This window comes from Microtus pennsylvanicus, chromosome 3 (genome assembly GCF_037038515.1).
Source record: "Microtus pennsylvanicus isolate mMicPen1 chromosome 3, mMicPen1.hap1, whole genome shotgun sequence".
In the NCBI taxonomy this organism is placed as follows: domain Eukaryota; kingdom Metazoa; phylum Chordata; class Mammalia; order Rodentia; family Cricetidae; genus Microtus; species Microtus pennsylvanicus.
Genome location: NC_134581.1, coordinates 32,592,678 through 32,615,015, shown reverse-complemented (window position 1 = coordinate 32,615,015; position 22,338 = coordinate 32,592,678). Strand labels below are relative to the sequence as shown.

At 49.5% G+C, this 22,338-nt stretch overlaps 1 protein-coding gene across 2 annotated transcripts in view; it reads left to right on the top strand.

The window, feature by feature from the left end:
* The first annotated feature begins 827 nt into the window (after positions 1-827).
* Rasgrf1 (Ras protein specific guanine nucleotide releasing factor 1) overlaps positions 828-22,338 on the top strand; it is a 110,000-nt gene continuing 88,489 nt past the window's right edge. Inside the window, exons 1-2 of one of the 2 annotated variants that reach the window (XM_075965023.1) lie at positions 828-1,548; positions 19,498-19,604. In XM_075965023.1, coding sequence (XP_075821138.1) covers positions 1,273-1,548; positions 19,498-19,604 — 383 coding nt within the window. In that variant the 5' untranslated portion in view covers positions 828-1,272. The remainder of the gene's footprint in view (positions 1,549-19,497; positions 19,605-22,338) is intronic. The other variant, XM_075965021.1, reaches the window with a different exon arrangement.

The window sequence follows — 22,338 nt, the reverse complement described above, 5'->3', positions numbered from 1 at the left end:
AGAGGCCGCTGCCCTCTGCGGCAGACGGCGGTGCGCGCTCCCCACTCCAGCACCAGGCTGGCCCGGCAGCCCGCGCGCTCTGCCGGTGCAGCATGCGGGCGCTGTGACGTTCTCGGATAAATGCCGTGTAACTGTGTAGGCGAATGGGAGCTAAAAATAAGAACGGAAAATCTATCATTAAGGTATCATTGCGCCAGCGCAGCTATTTGAAGGCTCCCATGGTCCCCGGCGCCTGCGTTTGAAGCCCGCCTTCAGGCTTCAGGGGTATTTGCTGAAAACTCCCAGCAGCGGCTTGCCAGCCAGACCTTAAGGTTCGCCGGGTGACGCTGGCAATTATGGCAACATTCAAAATGAAATAAAATAAACGGTCACCTCTAGCCTCCCAACCTCACCCCCTATATTCTCAGATCGCTGGCGAAGCCGTGGCGGAATAGGGCTAGAAACTGAAAGGAGTGAAATCCGAACGGTTATGCAAAAACTAGAACATATTCCATTCCTTCGCTATTCACCTTTCTCTTATTCGTCCACCTTGGATTAGAAAAATAAAGTAGGGAAGGGAAGTAAGGGGAGGCTTTAGGAGACAAAATGACAAATGGGGCTTACCCTAGGTCTAGAGTGCGCCGCGGCTGGGCGCAAAGAACGCAAACTCCGGGGATGGTGAGTCTCCGGGGTTCCATTGGATTAAACGAAAATTGATCTGATTTGGTTTAGAACACCCGAAGTCTAGAGGAAGAGGACAGGGACAGGGAGGGAGGACGAGGAGTGTGTGAGGACGAGAAGTGTGTGTGCGTGCGTGTGTGCGTGTGTGTGTGTGCGTGTGTGTGTGTGTCCAGGGAGGGGGAGGAGGCGCCAAGGTGCAGCCTGCGTGCGGCTCTGCGCCTCGGCGGGGCTGCGTGCGTGTGTCCCTGTCCGCGCTGCTGAAACGGGCTCTTCGAGGGATAGGCGTCACATGACTCCGCCTGCCCCTAGCCAGCGCGCAGACCGCCCGTCCCTCAGTTTGCTGGGGGAGGGTCGGTCGACATCTCCCGGGGCCCTGGGGCTCTGCGGAGAGGAGAATAGGTTCCAGCAAGGAATGGTCCTTCTAGGTTCAAGAAATCCTAGCTCGGAGCCAGGTCCTGGAGTGTAAATCTTGAGGGGGTTGGGGTGGGGGAAAGAGAGGGAGCGATCCAGCGAGCGCCAGAGAGAGGCAGCGCTGCGCGCACCGACGAGGGGCTGCCGGGTGCCGCGCGAAGAAGATGTAAGCGCGTGGGGTCTCGCTGGCCTCCGAGCACCATGCAGAAAGGGATCCGGCTGAACGATGGCCACGTCGCGTCCCTGGGACTGCTGGCGCGCAAGGACGGCACACGCAAAGGCTACCTGAGCAAGCGGAGTTCGGACAACACAAAATGGCAAACCAAGTGGTTCGCGCTGCTGCAGAATCTGCTCTTCTACTTCGAAAGCGACTCAAGCTCTCGGCCCTCGGGGCTCTACCTGCTGGAGGGCTGCGTCTGCGACCGCGCGCCCTCCCCCAAGCCCGCGGTCTCTGCTAAGGAGCCGGCGGAGAAACAGGTGAGGGAGCTCCACGTCCTGACCTCCCGCGCCCCTGCTGAGGCCCTGCGGGTTCAGGGCCTTCCACCCTGCTTCGGTGACCGAACTTTGACCCTTCTACTCTAAGCATCTAGGGCGCGCTCAGCATCTTCCACTGGCAGGACCGACTGGACCGAACTGGGAGGGTGACCCTAGGGCGGGCAGGGACTGCGGGTTGGGCGCTGCTAGGAGCTGCAGCCGCCCTTGGCGGGGTGAGCCCCGTAGTGGGCGGGGACAGGGAGGCTGAAACTTGGAGATAGCGATGGAGATGGGGTCCAAAGGGCCGACACTGATGAGGAATCTGATCAATGTCCGACCCAAAATGGTGCCCCTAACCCCATCCCCACCCCCACCCCAGCCTTGATAGCTGTAATCTTCTGCCTGAGACGTGGAATTCCTTGCATTTAGGCTTGGGAAGGGTAAGACAGACGTCGGAGCGTCGCCGAACCTTGCCTTCCGCATCTAGGGACGGAGAATAACCTGTGCTAGCCTGGCCGAGTTGGGGATTGCGGGGCCTGGGGGGAGGGGGGTCGTTTGTGCGATCGAGTGATGGTGTGCTGCTCCTAGCTGGTTCTGGCACCACTAACGAACCCCAGGGTTCCAAAGACCGCTATGATGCGCCGGGACCAGGGCCAGGGTTGCTGGGGAGCCGTGGGACAAGTGGGCTCTGCTTTCCTCCCCCGCCCCCTGCGCCGCCGCGTCCGCCGCAGTCGCCGCTGTAGCGCGGCGCTCCTTTACTCTCTCGCTGGCGTTGCCCAAACAACAGGGCTAAAGGGCCAGGCCGCGATCTGCCGTGGGGCCTGGACCTGATTGATAGAAGAGCATTGAGGGAGGAGGGTCACCTGCAGCCGCCCAGTGGGAACACTCAGACAGAGAGAGCTATCTTTAAGCTTGATGTCTCTCCCTAAGGCATCTGGTCCCTGGCCTCTAGGAAGAAAAGAAAAAGTACATGACAGTGTGTCCAAAAATGTCATCACTGGGAGAGGCCTGACATCCATGGGGCTCAGCCACCTGGCTATTGCCTAGATGGGGACACTGAGGCCCGGGGATAGAGCTATTTTTTCTTGCCCGGTGTCATAGCAGGAATCAAAGCCACCCAAGGTTCTGGGAAGACAACAACGGGGATCTCAAAAGCATACAGCCTGGTGGCGATTGAATTGACTGGGATGAAAACCTCCCTTGAAGTCTCCTCCCTAATTAGGACAGAGAGCTGCACTCTGTCCCTTCAGCAGTCTCTTTAAACCTTGCACTCAGCCCCCAGTGTTAGGTGACAGTTTCTGAGGGAAAAGGGAAGACGCTGAGAGTGACCAATCAGGAGGCCAGACAGGAGCTCCCAGATGGCAAAGAACAGCAGTTTCTTTAGCTAATAGCCAAATGGAGCCTCCTGGGCTCAGCTAGAACAGTCAGACCCAGGCTGCCAGCCTCTCTTATCCACTTGCTGTCTACAGCCACAGCACACCTGTATCTCCCAGGTGACTGCACCCTCGGTCAGGGCTCCCTCCATGTCCCAGCTCCCTACAGCACAGTAGGAGCTGAGTTCCTGAGTGGGAAGGAAGGCAGGAGGAGCAGGGAAGCTAAATTGGTTGAGGTCCAAAGCATCTGCTCTCAGGTTCCCTGAACTAGAAAACTGACAAGCTGGAGGCTGAATCTCAGCTGAATGGTTTCTGGGATCCGTGGCTTTGCTTAACATGCAGGCGTCCTCTGAACCTGTTTTGAATACAAAAAAATAATGGCACGGACCTTCCCTAGGGCTTTGGGAACACACAGCCAAATTATGTGTATGAAAAGATTCTCACAATACAATTAAGTGGGATCCTAGCTGGATTAGAATTATATTATGTCAATCCACCTTTCCCATTTCTTTCAGGCTGAGAAACTGAGGACCATAGACAGACAGGGAGTTGTCCAACATCAAGGAGCCTGGCAGAATAAGACTTAGAATTGACCCAGTATCTAAAAACTACTGAAAATAGGGTCCCACATTGAGCCCACGGCAGCCGGCTCTCATCTTGGACACTGACCATGGGACAGATGGGACTGCAGGCCAGTTAGCGTCCTGCGCACTTGTTCTGAGCCATTTCTCAGAACGCTCAGTCACTGGGGTTTATTAAGAGAAGAGGGCAAATGGGGAGCAGTGGGTGATGATCTGCTGTGGCCCAGTTTGCGGGGGGTTCTTGTTAAAGACTCCTGTTTTATTTCACACACTCATATCCAAGTTCCCTTCAGCTCCAAAGCAAGTTCAGCAGCTATGGAGTCATAGTTCTCACTGTTCTGACCCATTCTTGTGTACAAAATTTATGCTCACCCCCAGCTCTTTAGTAAAATCTGTGACTCTCAGAGCTGCTTCCCTGTTTCTTTTGGGCGAGGACACCCCATAGAATAAACTAGAGAGTAAAGTGATAGAAGCCTCAGGCCACTCTGTGACCAAGTTTAGACCTAAACCAAACCTTGACTTCACACTCACTGGGCATGTGGCCCAAGCACCCAAATTAACAAGTCTAGAAACTGCAACCATTCTGACAAGACTAGCTGGTGGTATCTGGTGGAAGTCAGTTTTAAGGGGACTTCATTTTTGCCTAAGTCTAAACCCACAGGAATAGAGACTGAGTGTGAGCTAGGAACCGAGCAGATGCACAGAAAATACTTTTTGAGCTGCACATGTCTGAGGTGTCATATGTTGCTTCCATACGTTGTATCCTGAGGACTGACTGAGTGCTGGGCACTAGGTCTCAGAGGCTGATGATGCAGATGTTGGGATCCCAGGGAAGATAAATACAAATCAGAAGGTATACCACACCACGTGAAGACCTTGGCCTGCTGGATGGCAAGGTGTTATAAGAGCCAAGGCTGATCTGACGCCCTCTCACCCGCTGTACCTAGACTGGTTGGACTATGTTTAAACCAAGAGGATTTTTGTCCCACACTGGCTCTGGCCTGGGTCTCCAGGGTCTCCTGAAATGACATAGACACATCTTGTCCCCCACCCTCCTTTGCTGCTGCAGGGTACCCCTCCCATGTTACTTACACAACCCTGACTTCCTCTCTTCCTGTCCCTGAAACTAAACCCCAAAGCCTGGGTGATATGAACTCAGAGCCTGGGTTCAGCATGCCTAGAGATTGGCCCTGGGGGCTCCAACCCCTGCTTCTGGATAGAGTGAATTCAGCTTTTCCAAACCACTGAAATACAGGTCCTCAGTAAGATATATTTCCAAACCAACCCCAGTACTGACTGCACTCCCTCCAACCAGGAGGGCCCAAATGTGGACAGAAGGTGTCTTCTGATTCCCTAGAGAGAGAAAGGATCCACACAGATGCCAAAGCCTCTGAAGCTAATATAAGCTTAGGCTCAATGAGCTGGGAACCTCCCAGAACAGCTCTCCTCCACCAGGCCACTGTTATTTCCTAAATGAAGTGCTACTCAAGGTCCTAATCTATAGGGAATATTCCTGGTTACCCTGGTAGATTGAATGCACCAGGTTTACAGGTGAGGAGACAGCCTCTGCAGTGGCCACTCCCCATAGCAGCGAACGAATGTGAAACTTGCCGCTCTGACTTCCCCTCTCTACAGCTATGTTAGCCTCCCCACCCTCCAGATCTGGAACATATTAAACTCCTGCACCAGCCAGGAAAAAAAGGTAGCCAGGTTGTGAGAGAATGAGGCTCCTCTAAAGGCAACACCCTTCACACCCAGCTTCCTGTGGTCTGAGCAAACCACGGCTGAGGGCAGCTCCTGCCTGCAGTGAGCTGGCAAGGCTGAGCTGGGGTGCCAGCACGTGGGGGTCACTGGCCCTGAACTCACCGTGTGGAGCACTCCTTTACCCACCCTACCTCTCAGCAAAAATAAGACCAAAGTGGCTCCCAGAGGATGCCTCTCATGAGAATGGGACAAAGAAGGCTCCACTCCCTGCCACACACTTGCTGGCAGTAGGGCAAGGGTCAGGGACAGATGATATGGAAACTTAAGCTCAAACTCTTACTGTCGTTGATTCGCTCAGGCTGGTACTCCACACTGAGCCAGGTTCCGATCCCACAGGTGCCGAGGAGAGAACATTACCCTCTAAGCACTCACAGAGCTGTGTCTCACACAGTACCCGCCAAGGACAAGAAATACTGGCTCCCTCCCAAAGAGCCCCTAGAGGACTCTCTCACCAGCCCCTCTGTGGTTAGGAGCTCGGCCTCATCTCCATCCACCGCATCCTATTCCAGGTCCCCCTCTAGGGAACAAACAGTCCCAGTGTTCTTTTCTTTTTGTATTTATGTCACTTTTAACCTTTGTGATTGACACGTAACACTATTTGCACATATTAATAAGCTATGATATTCTGTTCTGATTTGCTTCTACATTAAGTGTTGATCAGCATAAGGTAACTGCTATATCCATTACCTTGACTTTCAAATTTCTTACCCCAGAGGGCATTCAAATTCCTCCTCCTGCCTGTCATTGACTAGATGATTCCTGGAGCACAAGTCTGCTGGCTCCTCTAATCCATCCCCGCCACCCCTTCTCTCTCTCTTTCTTGCTCAGGTCACAACTCCTCATCCTCTACAGCCCTCTTCCTGCTCTCAAGGTGCAGCTTTTCCCTCTGACATAGTGACTTTCACCGCATCCCACACCTGTGGGATGTGGCCTCCAGTCCCCTCGCAGGTCTTAGCCTGAAAGTGACCTCTCAGAAGAGAAGACCCCTCTACCCTACCCAGGAGCCAGCACAGCCCCAGCTCCAGCCATGGTGGTGTGTCTAGCTTCTCCATTTATATCTGCAACTACAGTTCATGATTACTTCCTATACCCATCTGGTAGCTTGGAGATGGACGTTTTCCCCACTAAATCCAGATGTCAGGGTAGTGCCAGACAGCTGAGACAGGAATTACACAACTAAGTACCCAGGTCACAGCTGTGGAGCGCTGGAGGGAGGGAGGGAGGGAGGGAGGGAGGGAGGGAGGGAGGGAGGGAGGGAGGGAGGGAAGGAAGGAAGGAGAAGGGGGAAGGAAGGAAGATAGAGAGCAACAGAGAGAGAAAGTCTGTGATAGACTTTATCAAGAGATCCTAGTTGAGGACCGGCAGGAACTGGATGAAATGGAGAGGTGGAGATAAAATATGATGTCCACATTATGCCCGAGGACAGTGGTTATGAGCCAACAGCCAACTAAGGGGGGATCAGACTCATGACAGTGAGAAATGGTGCTGTCTCAGGAGGTCAAGTAGGAGAAGCTGGGGGACAGGAAAGGGATTTGGTCAGTTGTGAAGAGGATGCTTATAGAGACTGTGACCCTTGTGCCTAATGGACAAAAGCAGGAATATGTGCATAAACAGATGGACACAATGAAAAGCCATGGTCAGATGCTTGGCAGGTGGCCTCCCTGTCCTGGGAAGATGCACAGTAGGGGAGGACAGAAGACTGTGCCAGCTGGGTAGACCCTGTGTGGTCCCTTAGGGTCAGTTGGCATGACTTGTTAGCCTCTTCCTGGTGTGTTCTGAGAACAGCCAGCAGCGCAGGGTGTGAGCTGAGACGGCCAGCCAGGCACTGTTGTTCCAGCTTCAGACAAGGATGGGAAGCCCAGAGGAGTTGCCACAGCCGTGTGACAGGGCAGACTTGAAGCTTCCTGCCCACCATCCTTACAGATTGATCATTTGGCTCCTCGTCTGTTGTTCTTCTCCCTCATTCTGAGGAACCCTGGGGGGTCACACCCTAACATCAGTCAAAGCGGTCTGCTCTTAACTGTTTTATATATTAATTGGGCTTCCGCATTAAAAAAAACATCTATATTAATGCTTTAAAACGTTTGACCTTCACTACAAGTTATTATCAAATGGCCTTCAGCTCAGCTCCGGCATGTTCTAAATGCAGATGAAAATGTCTGCACTTTTACTTTCTCTTTATTTTCAGTAGCAGGAATTGAACCAAGTCCCTTGAGGATGCCCGACAAGTGCTCTCCCACTGAGCCGCACATCTACCCCGCTCTGTTATTGTTGCTGTTTAAATACAACCCCCCGCCCCCTCCCACACACTTACAGTTTTGCTAAATTACCCAGGATGGTTTCAAACTTTGAATGTTTCTGCCTCAGGTACCAAGTAGCTGGGATTACAGGCATGAGCCACCATACCCAGTTTTAAATGTATATAGTTTTGTGGCATGGTGAATTTACCAGAAAACCCTGAATAAGAAGAATGAGTACTAGTCACTGAGCCCCAGAGTGTGACTATACACTTCCCTAATGGTCTCAGCAGCTTTGTAAGGTTACACTGTTAACCCTTTTGTGGGAGGAGTTGGTTTTTGATTTGTTTGTTCATTTGGTTTTGTTTTTCAAGATAGGGTTTCACTATGTAGCCCTGGCTGGTCTAGGACTCACTTTGTAGAGCAGGCTGGCCTTGAACTCATCTAGAAACACCTGCCTCTGCCTCCCAGGTGCTGGAATTAAAGGTGTGCTCCACCACTGCTCATGTTAAGCCATTTTCAAAATGGAAAAACTGGAGCTCCACGACGTCTACTTCTCTTGTTCAAAGTTGCAGAGTACAGAAGGTGGCGCCCAGATCCAACTCTCAAAGCTGAGATCTGGAGCCACACACAGAACAGAGACTCTGACTGGGTACCCGCCTAGAACCCTCTGCCTGTCAGAATAGAAGGAGAGGAAAAAAGAATTAACAGCAGTGCTGGGGGTGTGGTTTGGTTAATCTACCCTGGGCTGATCCTCAGCATCGTATATGCTACAGGATAGTACATAACTGTCTTCCCAATATTCAAGATGCAGAGACAGGAGGCTAGCTGCAAGTTTGAGACCAGCCAAAACTATTGGAGACACACACACACACACAGAGAGAGAGAGAGAGAAAGAGAGAGAGAGAGAGAGAGAGAGAGAGAGAGAGAGAGAGAGAGAGAGAAGTAAAAGTATTATCATGGCCACTCCAGTGACTTTTGTGAAGGAGGCTTTGCTTTCCGCTTGGGTGGGAACCTTGCAGCTGTGCCATGATCAAGGGAAAACACGAGGCAGGCATCCACGCCCCACAGTCCTGACTCACTGGAATTGTAGGAGCCTGGAACTGGTGTGGTGTACACACAGCCAAGAACACAACGCAGTCCCCAATGTATGTGCAGGCGCCCCAGTGACTTGTGAACGTGACGGAGGCCCAGAACACTGCCGATGTTCAAATGCTCCCATGAGGGCCCTTACCAAGCAGGAAACATCAGGGAGGCCCAGACACCCCCACATCTTTTCCCCAGAGGGGAATTCATAGTCCCTCAAACACGAAGCCTTAATTTCCTGATCCAGCCTTGAACATGGAGGAGTTCCCAGCATCTCAGGAGAGCTAGCATTAGGGACTCTCGGCCTAGCTATAGGCTCTGTTTCTGTCACCCCCTAGCTTAGGATGAGTTTTAAGCTCTCTGGGCCTCAGTGTCCCCATCTCTGTGTTAAGCTGGGCACAGCATAGGAAGCTATGGAAAAGCCTGGAAGGTATAGCCAGTGCATTGTAGTAGCTACCTCTTCCACGCTTGCTTTTTTTTTTTTTTGACAACCAAACTTTTCCTCAGTGAATTAGTAACCCAGGACACCCGAGGCTGGGTCAGGTGAAGTAAGTTAACACAGACCTGTGACCCTGGGAGCTCCTGAAATTCTTAATAAGCTGTCCCTGAAAGGGGAAGGCAATTGCTCAAGGTCCGCTGTTTGGTCCCTAACTCTACACCACCAGAAGTGAGCATTGGCAAAGGCTAGAATCCGGGGAACACTGAGGCTCCCCTTTATTCTCACCCTACCCTGTGACACACTGCCTAAATTCGTGGCTCAGTGCAGAAAGACCACCTGTGGAGTCCGTGCTGTGCTGGCTGGCTCTGAGTTCTCGAGGCCACATGCCCAGCTCAGAACTTGAACCAGACCTCCTAGACTGATCGGACATCCAGACTGGCTGTTAAGTTCAGAGATGTCTGCCTTTGAGAACAGGTTTTACTAACTCTCGGGCTAAGGCAATATCTTCTCTCCGCAAAATGATATAATCGTTTTCTAGAAGACGTCTCCCAGTTGACCTTTGTCTTTCTTCACATTGGAAAATCCAACGCGTGTCTTAAAATAAAACCTTTTCAACACTACTTTAAGAAAAGTGAGTAGATAGATTTGTATCAGCCTTCACTGGGATTCCCAAAGACCTTGGAGAAATGCAGAGAAACCTCTCAACGTTTCCAACTACAGGCATAAAATGTAGTCAGCTTGTCTACATGCTTCCTGGGCTGCTATGTAAACTCCAGACATTGACGAAATCGTTTGGAAGAACCTGGCCACCGGCCGTGTTTGCAGACTGACCAGTATTCCCCTGTTCCAAGTCTGCTCTCCCAAGATCTTCTTTGCCCTCTGGCTATACTGCTTGCCACCTAGAATCTCTTTTCCTCTGGTCAGGATCTGTAGGAAACTGGGAGGGGGAAAGAGGGTGAGTTCCTGATGAGCCACGCTGTGTGGGCACAGATGAGGAGAGGTGAAAGATGTATCAAAGGGCTTCCCTGGCAGCCTGGGCAAAGAAGGAACCAGATTGGTTGTGAGACACTCGATGGCCTCGTTAGTTGAAATGAGCAGAAGTGTGAATGACTTGCCTAGCATCATCAGCAGGACGCAAAGATGATCTGAAGAGCTAAGCCTCTGTCCCAGTCAGCAATTCTTGCCTGCCCTTGGTGAAGACCACACTCAGGATCCTGACTGTGCACAGTGGCACTGAAGTCTGGGGACCGAGCAGACAGGCGGAGAAGCTCACAAAGAGCCACTACTTGGTTTGTTTATAAATTAGTCAGTTAGTATAATCCCACAGCTGTACATTCACGGGACAAAAAGCAGAGAGTGAAGTTGGTCCTCCCCACCTGATTCTAGCTTCCTAGAGGTGCCCATTGTCACTAGTGTCCTATGCATTCTCTCAGAGAGCATACAGATCAGACATTTACATATATGTGTGCATACTTCCTGACCAGTTGTGAAAGGCTGTAACCACTGTTCCGCACCTTGTTTTTCTCGCTACATAGTGGTGGTTCTTTATGGAACTCCTTTTTTTTTTAACAGATGCAGAATACACCATATGGGTGTGCTAAGGACTTTTAAGACGGTCCTTCTTTGAGGATTATTTGAGTCATTGAAAGCCCTTGATATCATCATAATCATAGCTGCAACTAATAAATACCCATGGCGAGGGTCATTCTCTTCTCTTTGACAGAAAGTGAAGAGCAGACACTTCAGGCAGAAGCTTGGCCCTGATTCAGTGAAAACCTAGAGAAGCAGTAGGTGGGAAAGTGATGGTCGGGCTGGGTAAGGCGCAGTGACAGACTGAACGATGTTGGTGGCCCGGGATCCCAGAGCCTGGAATATATGGTCATTCGGCAGGCGGAAGCTTGGCTGATCGGATGCTGAGCGGGGCAGGCTGCTATAGCGCTCTGGAGATCTGGTACACCCCACAGACAGGACAGGGAGGGTCAGTGAGTAAGGGAGAAGGTATATAGAGAGTCAGTATTGGCAGCCAGTGTGTGGCCAGATGGATACCTGCCTTAGACCCTGTAGAAGACCGGCAATCTAGACAGAGGCTTGGGGCAGGCACTGTGGTGTTTTCAAAGAAAATAGTCCCCAAAGGGAGTGGCACTATTAAGAGGTGTAACCTTGTTGGAGTAGGTGTGGCCTTGTGAGAGGAACTGTGTCACTGCTGGGGGTGGGCTTTGAGGTCGCCTACTTGTAAACTATTCCCAGTGTCACAGTTTGTGTCCTGCTGCCTACAAGATGTAGAACTCTCAGCATCTCCTCCAGCACCATGTCGGCCTGCACACTACCATGTGACACCATGATGATAGTGAGCTGAACCTCTGAACTGTAAGTCAGTCACCCCAATTAAATGTTTTCCTTTATGAGAGTTGCCATGGTCATAGTGTCTCTTCACAGCAATAGAAATAGGCACTTAGCTTGGAAGCTGTATCGGTCACTTGCTTCATTGCTGTAACAAAATGTCCAACAAAAGCAACTTCAGGAGGGAAAGACTGGTTTCTGCTCACAGGTGGAGAGTGGCCAATCACTGTGGAAAGGCATGGCGGCAGGGGCAGGAGGCAGCTGGTCACAGGGTGACAGCAGAGAGAGAGGAATGTTGATGCCCAGCTGACTTTCTCCTTTTTATTCAGTGCAGGGACCCAGCTTAAGAAATGGTGTTGCCCTCATTTAGGATGAATCTTCCCTCCTGAATTAACACCGTCTAGATCCTGACGTGCCTGGAGATTTGTATCCTAGATGATTCTAGATCCCAGCAAGTTAACAATATATTAACCACCACAGTTAACGATATATTAACCACCTGGTCAAGTAAGCAAGACCCTGAAGACTCAGATTTGAGAATTCAGGGAGAAAGAAGTCACTTGACTCTGGTAACCGTGTCTATATGAAGTCATACCAGGTTAGACGGGGAGGAAGTGGACAGGACAGGCAGTCTGTCCAGACTGGTGTGAAATCATCAGTAAACCCGTGAGGACTGTGCCTGGACTCAGTAGTCCTTAATGAAAATCCAGGCACTGGTGAGGTTCCCCCTGTGCTCACAGATGAAGTTGGGGCAGCGATGGCTTAGGAGGAAGTGCGTCAGTGAATGATCGCTGTTGTAGAAACTGGGGAAAAGGTCAGGAGACACTCCTGAAGTGGCCTGCTATAGCCAGAATGAGCTTAGTTTTAGAGGCTTAGGTTGAGACAGAGATAGGGAGCGAGAAGAAACGAATAGAAGGTGCCTGAATGAATGTCCCCAAACTGGGGAAGGAAGATGTGCTTTCTGAGGACTTAACTGCTTGTGAACAGTTCCAGTGATTTAAAGAACATCACTGAGCCCACGATGAGCTGGTTCTACCACAGCATCAACCAGCCCATGGGGAAGAGCAAACCGCCCACAGAAGTGACAAGCCATTTGAAGACCCCATGAGAAAATAATACATTTGAAGCCTGGCACCTTCCACAGCCCCAAGGTGACTCCCCAGAATTCTGGATTTCCAGTACATTAGCAGATCTTTCCTCCAGAATAAAACAAAGATAGGGTTGGTGTTCCACAAATCCAGCACTCTGGGGGCTGTGGCAAGAGGATCTCATGTGTGAAGGTAGCCTGGGCTACATAGCGAGATACTGGTTCAAAAACTAAATGAAAAAATAAGTAAATCAATGAATCAAAAAGGTCCTATATTGAATATGTTCCAGCAATGATTCTTTGGCCGTAGGACTGCCCAGTACCTTCCTGCTGTCCCTGCGATGTCAGTCTCTTTCAGGAAACTCCTATCCCCTCGTCAATCTTGCCAGCTTCACTGCCTACCCCTGAGGGGCAAATTCAGCAGCACTTGCTTTGAGGCTTTTGCTATTAACCAATTAACTAATGAACTGGTCTAATGAGTTTGGTCACCCACTCAGCAAACAGGGACAGCTTCATGCCCAACACAAGGCACAGCGCCAGGCTGCAGGGCTGTGCCTTAGTCAGAAATGACTTCTCTGAAAGAACAGGAGCCCACTCAATACAGCGTAGGCAAAAGAGAAGACACGGACAGTCATGACAGTGGTAATTAGTAGAACTCCACAGAAAATCAATGTCTCCAAGGCCTGGTTGAGGAACCAGTTCTTCTTGCCTTGCCTCTACCCTACCCCTCCAAATGGCATCATTTCCTCCCTGCATACTCTGAGACCCTCTGCCTCTGTAGAATCCAACATGCCTGCCTAGGTCATTGTTTCCACCTTCCCATTGCCCTGTTCCAAACTCTAAGAGCCCCCAGTACCTGTTCCCACTGCCGCTGGCTCCCAGGACCTCTTCCTACTGCCACTGCCATGTTCTCTGAGAGGACAGAATGGCAGGAAGAGGAGCCCTTGCTACCAGCACGGCACTCCTCTCATGGGAGTTTTAATGAGTGACAGACACAAGAACCAACTGAGGAGCCCTTCAACAATGCCGTGCTCGGCTGTGGTGATAGTTCACTGAGAGGACCTGAGGTTGGTCCTCGACTGTCATTTAGAAAAGCATAGTGATAGAGGCTCGTAATCCCAGTGCTGGAGAGACAGCGACAGGGAATTCCTGCCCAGAGACCAGCCACCCAAGCATACTTGGTGAATTCCAGACAAGTGAGAGTATTCTGTCTCCACAGTCTTGTGTGCAATCATGTGCCTGGAGCGCTCTCTCTCTCTCTCTCTCTCTCTCTCTCTCTCTCTCTCTCTCTCTCCAATGCACACAACCCCCTCTCTATCGTCATGGATCCTTTATGGGGTGCCACTGTTACTAAATTCCCAGATGACACTGATGTGCAGCATGAGTTGAGACTGTCTCAGACAGTAACAGAAACAATTAGAAAGCCATAAACATACAGGTTAAGGAGAATTGATGAGGGACGGAGTCATAGAAGCCACCTTATCCATCATGAGGGGCATAAACTGAGCAGGCGGGGGCTCCAAACACCTCCCCAAATTCAGAGGTTCAATTCCTCCTTCCTGATCTCAACAATGCAAGGTTGTTTTGTTTTTAGTACTGACACTAGGGACTTTGGAAAGCGCTGATCTGGAGAAATGCCTTACCTCTCTGGGAGCACTCATGGCCTGCCTGTTGTCACTGGTGGCCATGGGGTGCTCCAGCTTCTGCTGGGGGTGTTTGTGAATATACCGATACATGGAGAATCGCCCCGGCAGATAGGAAAGGGTGTGAGCATTGCTTTCACTGCTGACGCCACTGTGGGTAGTAGACCAGAACAAGCGCCCCTGCTACCAACCAGCGAGGAGCCCAGGGTTCCTAGGGTCAACAAGGCTACATAACCCTTCTGAGCAGCTCAGCCAGACTGAGTCCCAGCTGCAGGGATTGCCGCCTGTACCTGCCTGTTTGGAGACGAGTGGTTCCACTTTCCTCAGAACTCAATAGGTTAGCACATGCCATATCCCCCAGGAAATGCATCTGACCTGTGTACCCCTTTTCCTGTCATCTGGGCAGGACAGGAAGCCAGGGAGAGGCTGAGCAGGTGGGACTCCAAGTTCCAACCCATCCCCAGCTGCCAAGGACACAAGTCCTTCTCACCTGACTTCAGCAGTGGACAATTGACATCGGTACCAGGAATTTTGGGAAAAAGGGATTATCCTAGGATGGAGGTGGGGAATAGATCTGGACCTTGACCTTGGGAGCCACCTGCCAGGGGAAGGGGGTGAGAAGAGGAGTAGGTGGTGAAGAGAAGCACAGGGACCAAGACCCTCAGAGGATGAAAAGACCTAGACAGAGAGGCAAGGAAAGAACAGAAAGAAGATGTGATGTCTTTTCCGGCTCAAAGAATCAAGATGAGTATCTTTGCAGAACTTTGACTCATCCAAGCCAGAAGCTTTGCTCACTGTCCAGGACACAGGGACAGGAGACAGACTTAGCTGAGTCCTGTGAGCCACTGTTGAAGGCAGAGCTGCTGTGGCAAGCATCCCCTCTGCCTTTATCTTGTCTCCTTTTGAGTGCAGTGTGAGCCAGCCTAAGGATGAGGCTGCCCTCCAGTGGGTGGGGACCAGCAGAAGATATGAGGGTTTCTCCCCCATGGGGAAGGCATGGAATGGTTTTCAATGTGTTCTTATATTTTGCTAGTCACCCATGAGAACCTCCATAATTCTGAACATTCAATGCTGCCCCAAACTTTACCCACAAATTCTAGACTGAAACGGAGCCTGAAGGATAACCATATTTTTATCCCACAACTGCAGCAAAACATACCATCCAAGAAGCTGTGCTGTCCAACAAGATTACAAGGGGGGGCGGTGATTACAGGGTGGGGTGATGTTGTGAATATAGTGAGAAAATCAAAAGAGCAGCAAGCGCACACTGGGGACTTTTTTGTGTGATGGCACCAGTGTTCTCTCTGTTGGACCTTACGAGAACTATAAAAGAAAAAGAGTCTCTTTATGCCCATTGCATAGATGAAGAAACAGGGATAAAACCCACTGAACAACGCTCAAGGTGATCTACCTTGTAAGACTTGCCAGCATAGCACTTCTCAAAAAACACAAGGCCCCTGGGCTCTTCATCGCTGTCATTCAAATATGTTAGACTATGAACTGCTCCTTCGTTTCTCCTCCCTAAGTGAGTATAGCCATTTCTTCAAAAGAAAATAAAGAGGCTGAGAAGGTGGATCAGTGAGTAAATTGTTTGCCATGCAAGCATGAGAACCTGAATTTGGACACACGAAAAAGCTAAGCATGGGGGCCCATGACTAATCCCTCGCACTAGGGCGGTAGAAGGTAGGAAGATCCCTTAGGCTTGCTGGCCACCCAACACAGCCAATCCCTATAGTGGTATGTTATCTGTATTTTAATTAAATCTTGACTGAAGACCAGAAGCAAAGCTAAAGCCATTATAAGTCAGGTAATGGTGATACACACCTTTAATCCCAGAAATTTGGGAGACAGAGCCAGTTGGATCTCTGCGAGTTCAGGGCCACCCCAGGCTATATAAGAGCCATGCAGAAACAAATTCGGGTGGTGGTGGCCTACACCTTTAATCCAGTCCTAGGGAGGCACACACCTTTAATCCCAGCACTAGAGGAAATATAAAATGAGATAAGAGAGAGACTTAGTCTGTTTAGTTTTGTGGTCACCCAGTTTTGGTAGAAGTAAGACTTCTCTAGTGGCTTGGCTGCTTTGTTTTTCTGGTTTTGGGGGTTGGTTTAATTATTAAAATGCAAATAATATACCACTATTAATCCCTGGGCTTCAGGTTCAGTAAACCTGTCTCAAAACTTAAGATGGAGAACAACTGATGGAGATGTAAACATTTGGCCTACACACGAAATGCGAACACATAGACAAATTCACACACATGAACATGTACACACATGCACACAAAAAAGAAATTGAAAAAAGTTCTTCCAAATGCAGTCTCCCTCTTCCTTCAAGCCCACACAGAGGAGACTGGACTAAACGTGCCTGCCCCCCTTTCCTTTGTCACGCTCTGTCCCAGGTAGGACCGCCCCTTTTGCCAAGGTAGATGAGGCATGCGTTACTTGACCCAGTCTGGCTGTGAGGTCACATTATTCCAACCCTGACTCTTCCATGTTCTCATTCTCCGAAGTCCCAGAATAACAGGACACCTAAACCGGTCACAGACTCAGGCTCACATCCGTGGGAGGTGGGGAAACAGTTAAACCAGAACCACTCATGACCTCTGCAGTGAGCACCGGGTGTTTGCCAAGCTCGAGCAAGATACTCACACAAGAGTCATTCTGTGGTGTGGGAAGATATTTCCACCGTCCTTGGATGTCTGTGGCAGACTCTCGAGAGGAATCTTCCATCTGGAGTAACTACTCACGAGGAACCTCTCCTGAAGGCCAAGGCTGTCCTCGGGGCTGCAGAGTGCAACAGGATCCCAGATGGCAGCTTATGTGGGCTTTATTCTACAATATACAGCTCTTCCGGTGCTGGCAAACACCTGAACTGCTCAATAAGACATTGGTAGGGGGAAAGAGACAGCAACAGCTAAGGCTTTCTCAGCTCAGGCACCTCAGGGTTCCAATCAGCTGCAAAAGGGAATCCCGTCTCTGTCCCCTTTCCTCGAAACCCTGTCTTCCGCCATTCTCAGACCCAGGAGCATTCATCGTTGTGGCCGTTCTCACACCTCCTCAAAACCTCCCCTTCCTCTTGCTTTAGCAGCAGGACCCACTTCCCCAGCAGGTTCCCTAATCACCATCCTGGATAGAGAGTAGGTGGGAAACAGCTGGCCCAGAGAAAGTCCAGTCACCCTCAGGGTCCATCATAGGCTCTGCGTGTTTGGGGGAGCCCTGTCTTGGGGATAATAAAACTAAAACATCAGGTCCAGACTCCAGCTAAGCAAAAGCAACGAGCTTATGGTCTTGCCCTCTCTATTGGGTGGGGGACTTTGCTATACTCAGCACTGGGACAGGCATGGAGCACGTGCTCAGGAGAGCTGTGTCGGGTCACTATTAATGTGAGTCAAAAGAAAAAAATAGGCACTGCATTCCTGGTGCCTTACAGAGACCCCAGAGGCTAGGGTAGAGCCCTCATCACCCCATTCATCCGCTCCTTCAGCCATTTACTGCTCATTCAGAACCAGCACAGGGTAAGGCTGAGAACACTCCAGATCATTCAGGCCCAACCCTGACCTTGAGCAGTCTAAGGCCCAGGGGTCAGTGCTTCTCTGAAGCTCCAATATTGGAGAGGAAAAAGGAAACTTGCACCCAGCAATCTACATCCAAGTGACAAAGAGCAGGTCTCAAGTAGGAGGTATGCCAATTGGCTCCTTTGCTCTCCACTTGCTCAGCTTCTCCAAGGGTCAGGGTCTCTATCTGGAAAGCAGATCATGCCTGCAGTGCTTGGTGAATATGGGACAAAACGAGATCATTTAAGATGAACACTTACAGGCTCCTTTCCTTCCCCCAGATAGGGAAGGAGCTAAGTGGCCACCTGCAGCTCCTCTTTTAACCTGCTTCCTTCCCACAGGGCCAGTGCCCACTGGAGCTTTTTCTTCAGTTGTTCGAGACTAAAGCTGACATTTCATGTTACAGGCCCAGTTATCTGTTTCCTAGGAAACAAGGGATAACGCTAACTCTGCAACAGTCTTCCCTCCACCCCCTAACACACACACACACACATACACAGAGAAAGAGACATACATACATACACACACACACATGCACACACACGAGTCTATCAGCCAGAATGGCAATTAAAAATAAAGTACAAGTCAGTTACTAAAATTAGTTTCCATATCTTAACCTTGTGTTGCTGCTTCCTGCCACCTGGACACCTAGGCACAGAAGCAGAGACACCTGTATGGCACACTTTTCAAAGGGCAGGCTGAAGGCCCCTCTTTGCAGGCTACCCTGCTTCTTTCCAAGAGACAAAAGAGGTGGTCCCTCTCTTGGGGTTCTCCCTCCCTCTAAATGACTTCTCTTTGGCTTCTTTCTCGACCCCAAGACTGTCCCCAGAGCCCCACATTCTGCATGTCCATCTCCTCCTCATCTGCCCCCCCTTGCCACTCATAGACTCCTGACTATGGCACCTCAGTTACTCAAATCAGAAACCAGGACATCACCCTCACCCCTTTCCTCTCACCTGTGCTGTGTGCCCCTGAGCTCCTGCTCATGAGAACCCCTCCGCCTTCTGTCCATCTACACGGTGTATCTTCTCTACTTCCCACCAGCCATGAGTTCCAGGTACCTACATTTCTGCCCACAGTCTTCCAGTTGACTTGAAAGAGAACCAAGACCCAGGACGCATCCTCTGAGAAGCTCCTCTTCGTCTCCCTAAATGGAATCAGTGGCTTCCTCCGTGTTCCACAGCCCCTCTCACCTCTGGCACGGCAGCGGTCATAGGGCATTAATTACTGCGCATGCTCATGTCATCCTTACACGGTGCCAAGTGTGGCTCAGAGAGCTTTGCCGGGTATCTAGATGTGTGTCTCTTACCTGGCTCCGCAGCTTCCCGGAGACCTCAGGGAGGCAGTCCCACTATGGACTCAGCATAGAAGAGACTTACAATGAGACTTCCCGGTGACTGTACCATTGATTTGCTTTGTCGCCCCAGCATCTGGACGAGGGCTTAGTGAGTTTGTGTGGAGTAGTTAAAGGCATGCTGCATTGAACTGGTACCTAGTCCCCCACAGCGATGTTCTCTTGGTGTGTTTTCCTGACTGCTGTCTTTCCAGAGTACCTGATGGCTTCAAACTGGCTTTTTATTTTTTTATTTTTTGTAATTGGTTGGCAAATAAGGCTGTGTGGGGTTTGCCTCCTCATCACATCCTAAGCATAGGCTTTGTTACATCACACAAAAGCCTTTCTGATTGAGCACTCAAAACTACTCAACAGAATGGTGTTCCAGTGACCACAAAGAATGCATCTGGGCCCCGCTCCAGAGGCGGCAGGCATTCAGCACTATGGCAGGGAGGGTGTGGGGTTTGTGGACTTCCTGATGACTGTGGTGTCTGTGTCTTCTTCTCGGCGCAGCATTACTTCACAGTGAACTTCACCCATGAGAACCAGAAGGCGCTGGAGCTGAGGACTGAGGATGCAAAGGACTGTGACGAGTGGGTGGCAGCAATCGCTCACGCCAGGTATGCCTCACCCTGTTAAAGGATCACAGCAGAGGAGACCAGACCAAGCAAACTGCTGCCAGCCCAAGTCTTAGGACAAGGAGGTGGGAAAGAAGGAGAGGAGGGTGTAGATGCTGTAAAAGTCTTAGCTGCCCCAGAGAACGAGAATACAGCAAACTCCCACTCTGTTCTAACCACATAGTCCCATCTCTTATATGTGCAGCCACCAGTTTGATGTGTGACCATGGATTAGTCCCCAACTAACCATGCCCTGGCAGAGCTAAGAACTTGTAGCACCACGTGTAGCACCAGCCAGCTGACCCTCTAGACAGCTGATCTTATTGACCTAGGAAATAATGTGGTGCTAGTGTGTCTACCTTCCTATGCAATGTGAACTCTGAGGTCAGGAGCAATGTGTGACTCTGCATTCTCAATGAGCGGTAAAAACACAGAAAATGTGTCTAGCAGATGGGAGACGGGAGAATGCAAAGACGAATGGAAGGAGGGAGGGTGGATACAGAGCTAAAGGTTGAAAATTAGTGATGAATGGAAAATTAGTGATAGGTGAATGGAAAATTAGTGATAGGTGAATGGAAAATTAGTGATAGGTGAATGGAAAATTAGTGATAGATGAATGGAAGATAAAATGATATGGATGAGTGTTTGAAGTATATGTGGAGGGTAGAAGGACAGATGAATAGATGGATCCTGTGGTCCTTGAAACTCCCTTGCCCAGAAACCTATCTAGTGACCCTAGCAATGGCTTTAGCCCAAAGACCATGCCTTCTCTATTTCTGCCCACAAAAAGCTTCCAGTCTTAGCTACAGAGATCAAGTTCTATTAGAAACGGCAATAGACACAGGTCTAGTATAAAGTCCTAGGGAGCTGGACCTGGCCACCTCACAAGTATCCCCCTGAGAGATAACAGAGTTTGGAGAGTGACGTCATTTTCATCTTCAGGGAAATGGGGGTAGGAAGATTTAATGGGTTTAAATATGAGCATCTCAACAATACTTCCCTCCCTTCCTTCTTCCCTTTCTCCCTCAAGAAAAATACACACACACACACACACACACACACACACAAATCCTCTTATTTAAAGCACTGATACATGAAAGACAATTTAAAGAATAATGAGGAGATAAAGTTTAGATGTTAAAAAGCAGTTGAGGGCCAATGAGATAGCTCAAAAGATAAAGGCACAATCTCACAAAGCCTGAGGGCTTGGGTTTGAACACTGGGACCCACTTGGTGGAAGGGAATGTTATCCTGTGGCTTCCACAGGTAAACACACACACATGCACACACACACACACAATATAAAAAAATTTAAAGCATATGACAATTGGCTGTCATGAGACCATAAATGTCCACAAATTTCTTGTTGAGATGTTTGGCCTTTCCTCTATGAACCACGGGAGCCACTGAAAGTCTTATACCAGAAGAGTAACATTACCAGATCTGATTTAGACTAAGAATTTCTGGGTTGTTCAAGATGAAGTTGAGTAAAGAAACCTAGGTTCAAGGAGAGCAATTGCACCTCAGCGTCCCAGCTTCAAAGGAGAACCAATAACAAACAGGGCTTGATTTTGAGATCAAAACATTTCATTTGAAGATCAAGTGAAATCATTTACATAAAAGAATATCATAAATATTTAAGCCCTAGAGGGGCTTTATTTTGCATTTATTTATTTACTTTGTGGGAGTCACACATGCCGCACCGTATATGTGGAGGTCAGAGAACAATTTGCAGGAGCTGGGTCTCTCTTTCCACTACGTGGAAGCCAGGGTTCAAATGCAGGTGGCAGGTCATCAGGCATATGGCAAGTACCTTTTACCTGCTGAGCTGGCTTATGGGCACTGCATTAGAATTTTAATTCATTGTTCATCAATACAGAATCAATACAATTTCTAGAGACAATGCAATCACAGTGTCTATAAGGTAGGTGACTGAGATGATGACAATGGACAACACCAAATGCTGGTGGAAGGCTGAAAGGACACAGGAAGCACCACAGGGGTGAGAAACGGCACAACCAGACCGAGACATGACCCGGCAGCTGCTTACCATATGTTCTGTCATCTATTAGTTCCATTCCTTGGGACCTATCCAAAAGAGATGAGAAATGACCACAAAAAGTTACCTCTGTAAATGTCCTTAACAGCCTTATGCAAACTATCAGCCATGATGTCCATTAACAAGCTAGTATATAAACAAATCTCTCGTGCATCCATGCCATGGAACATTGCTGAGAAATAAACATGAATCAACTACAGTTATGTACTACAAGATGGATGAATTTCAAAATCAATATGCTGAGTAGAGATAGTGAAAAATATGTGCTGTACGATTTCAGTTATATGAAATTCTAGATGAGACAAAACTAAACAGGGTGAGGGAAAGCGGAACAGCAGTAGCTTCTGGGGTGGGAATAGAGTGGGAAGTGCTTCTTCGGTGCTAGAAGTTAGCTTTGCCTTGATGAAGGGTTTATGCTTTTCTCTCATAATCGTTCACTCTGTTACTAGTGTTTGGGACCTGGACTGGGTATGTTCAGGCTCTTAGTATCTTCTTCAAAGAACTGAAAGGTCCACACAAAATTGTAAAAGTAGCAAAGTGGTAGAAGACATCAGATACTCTGTCAAGAGAGACAGCAGGTCCCAAGAGTGACAAGATTCATGGCCCAATCATTGTTTAGAACCTTCTATGGGGCTCAAATAAAGGACAAGATTTTGTTGCTTAAGGGTGTGGGTGGAT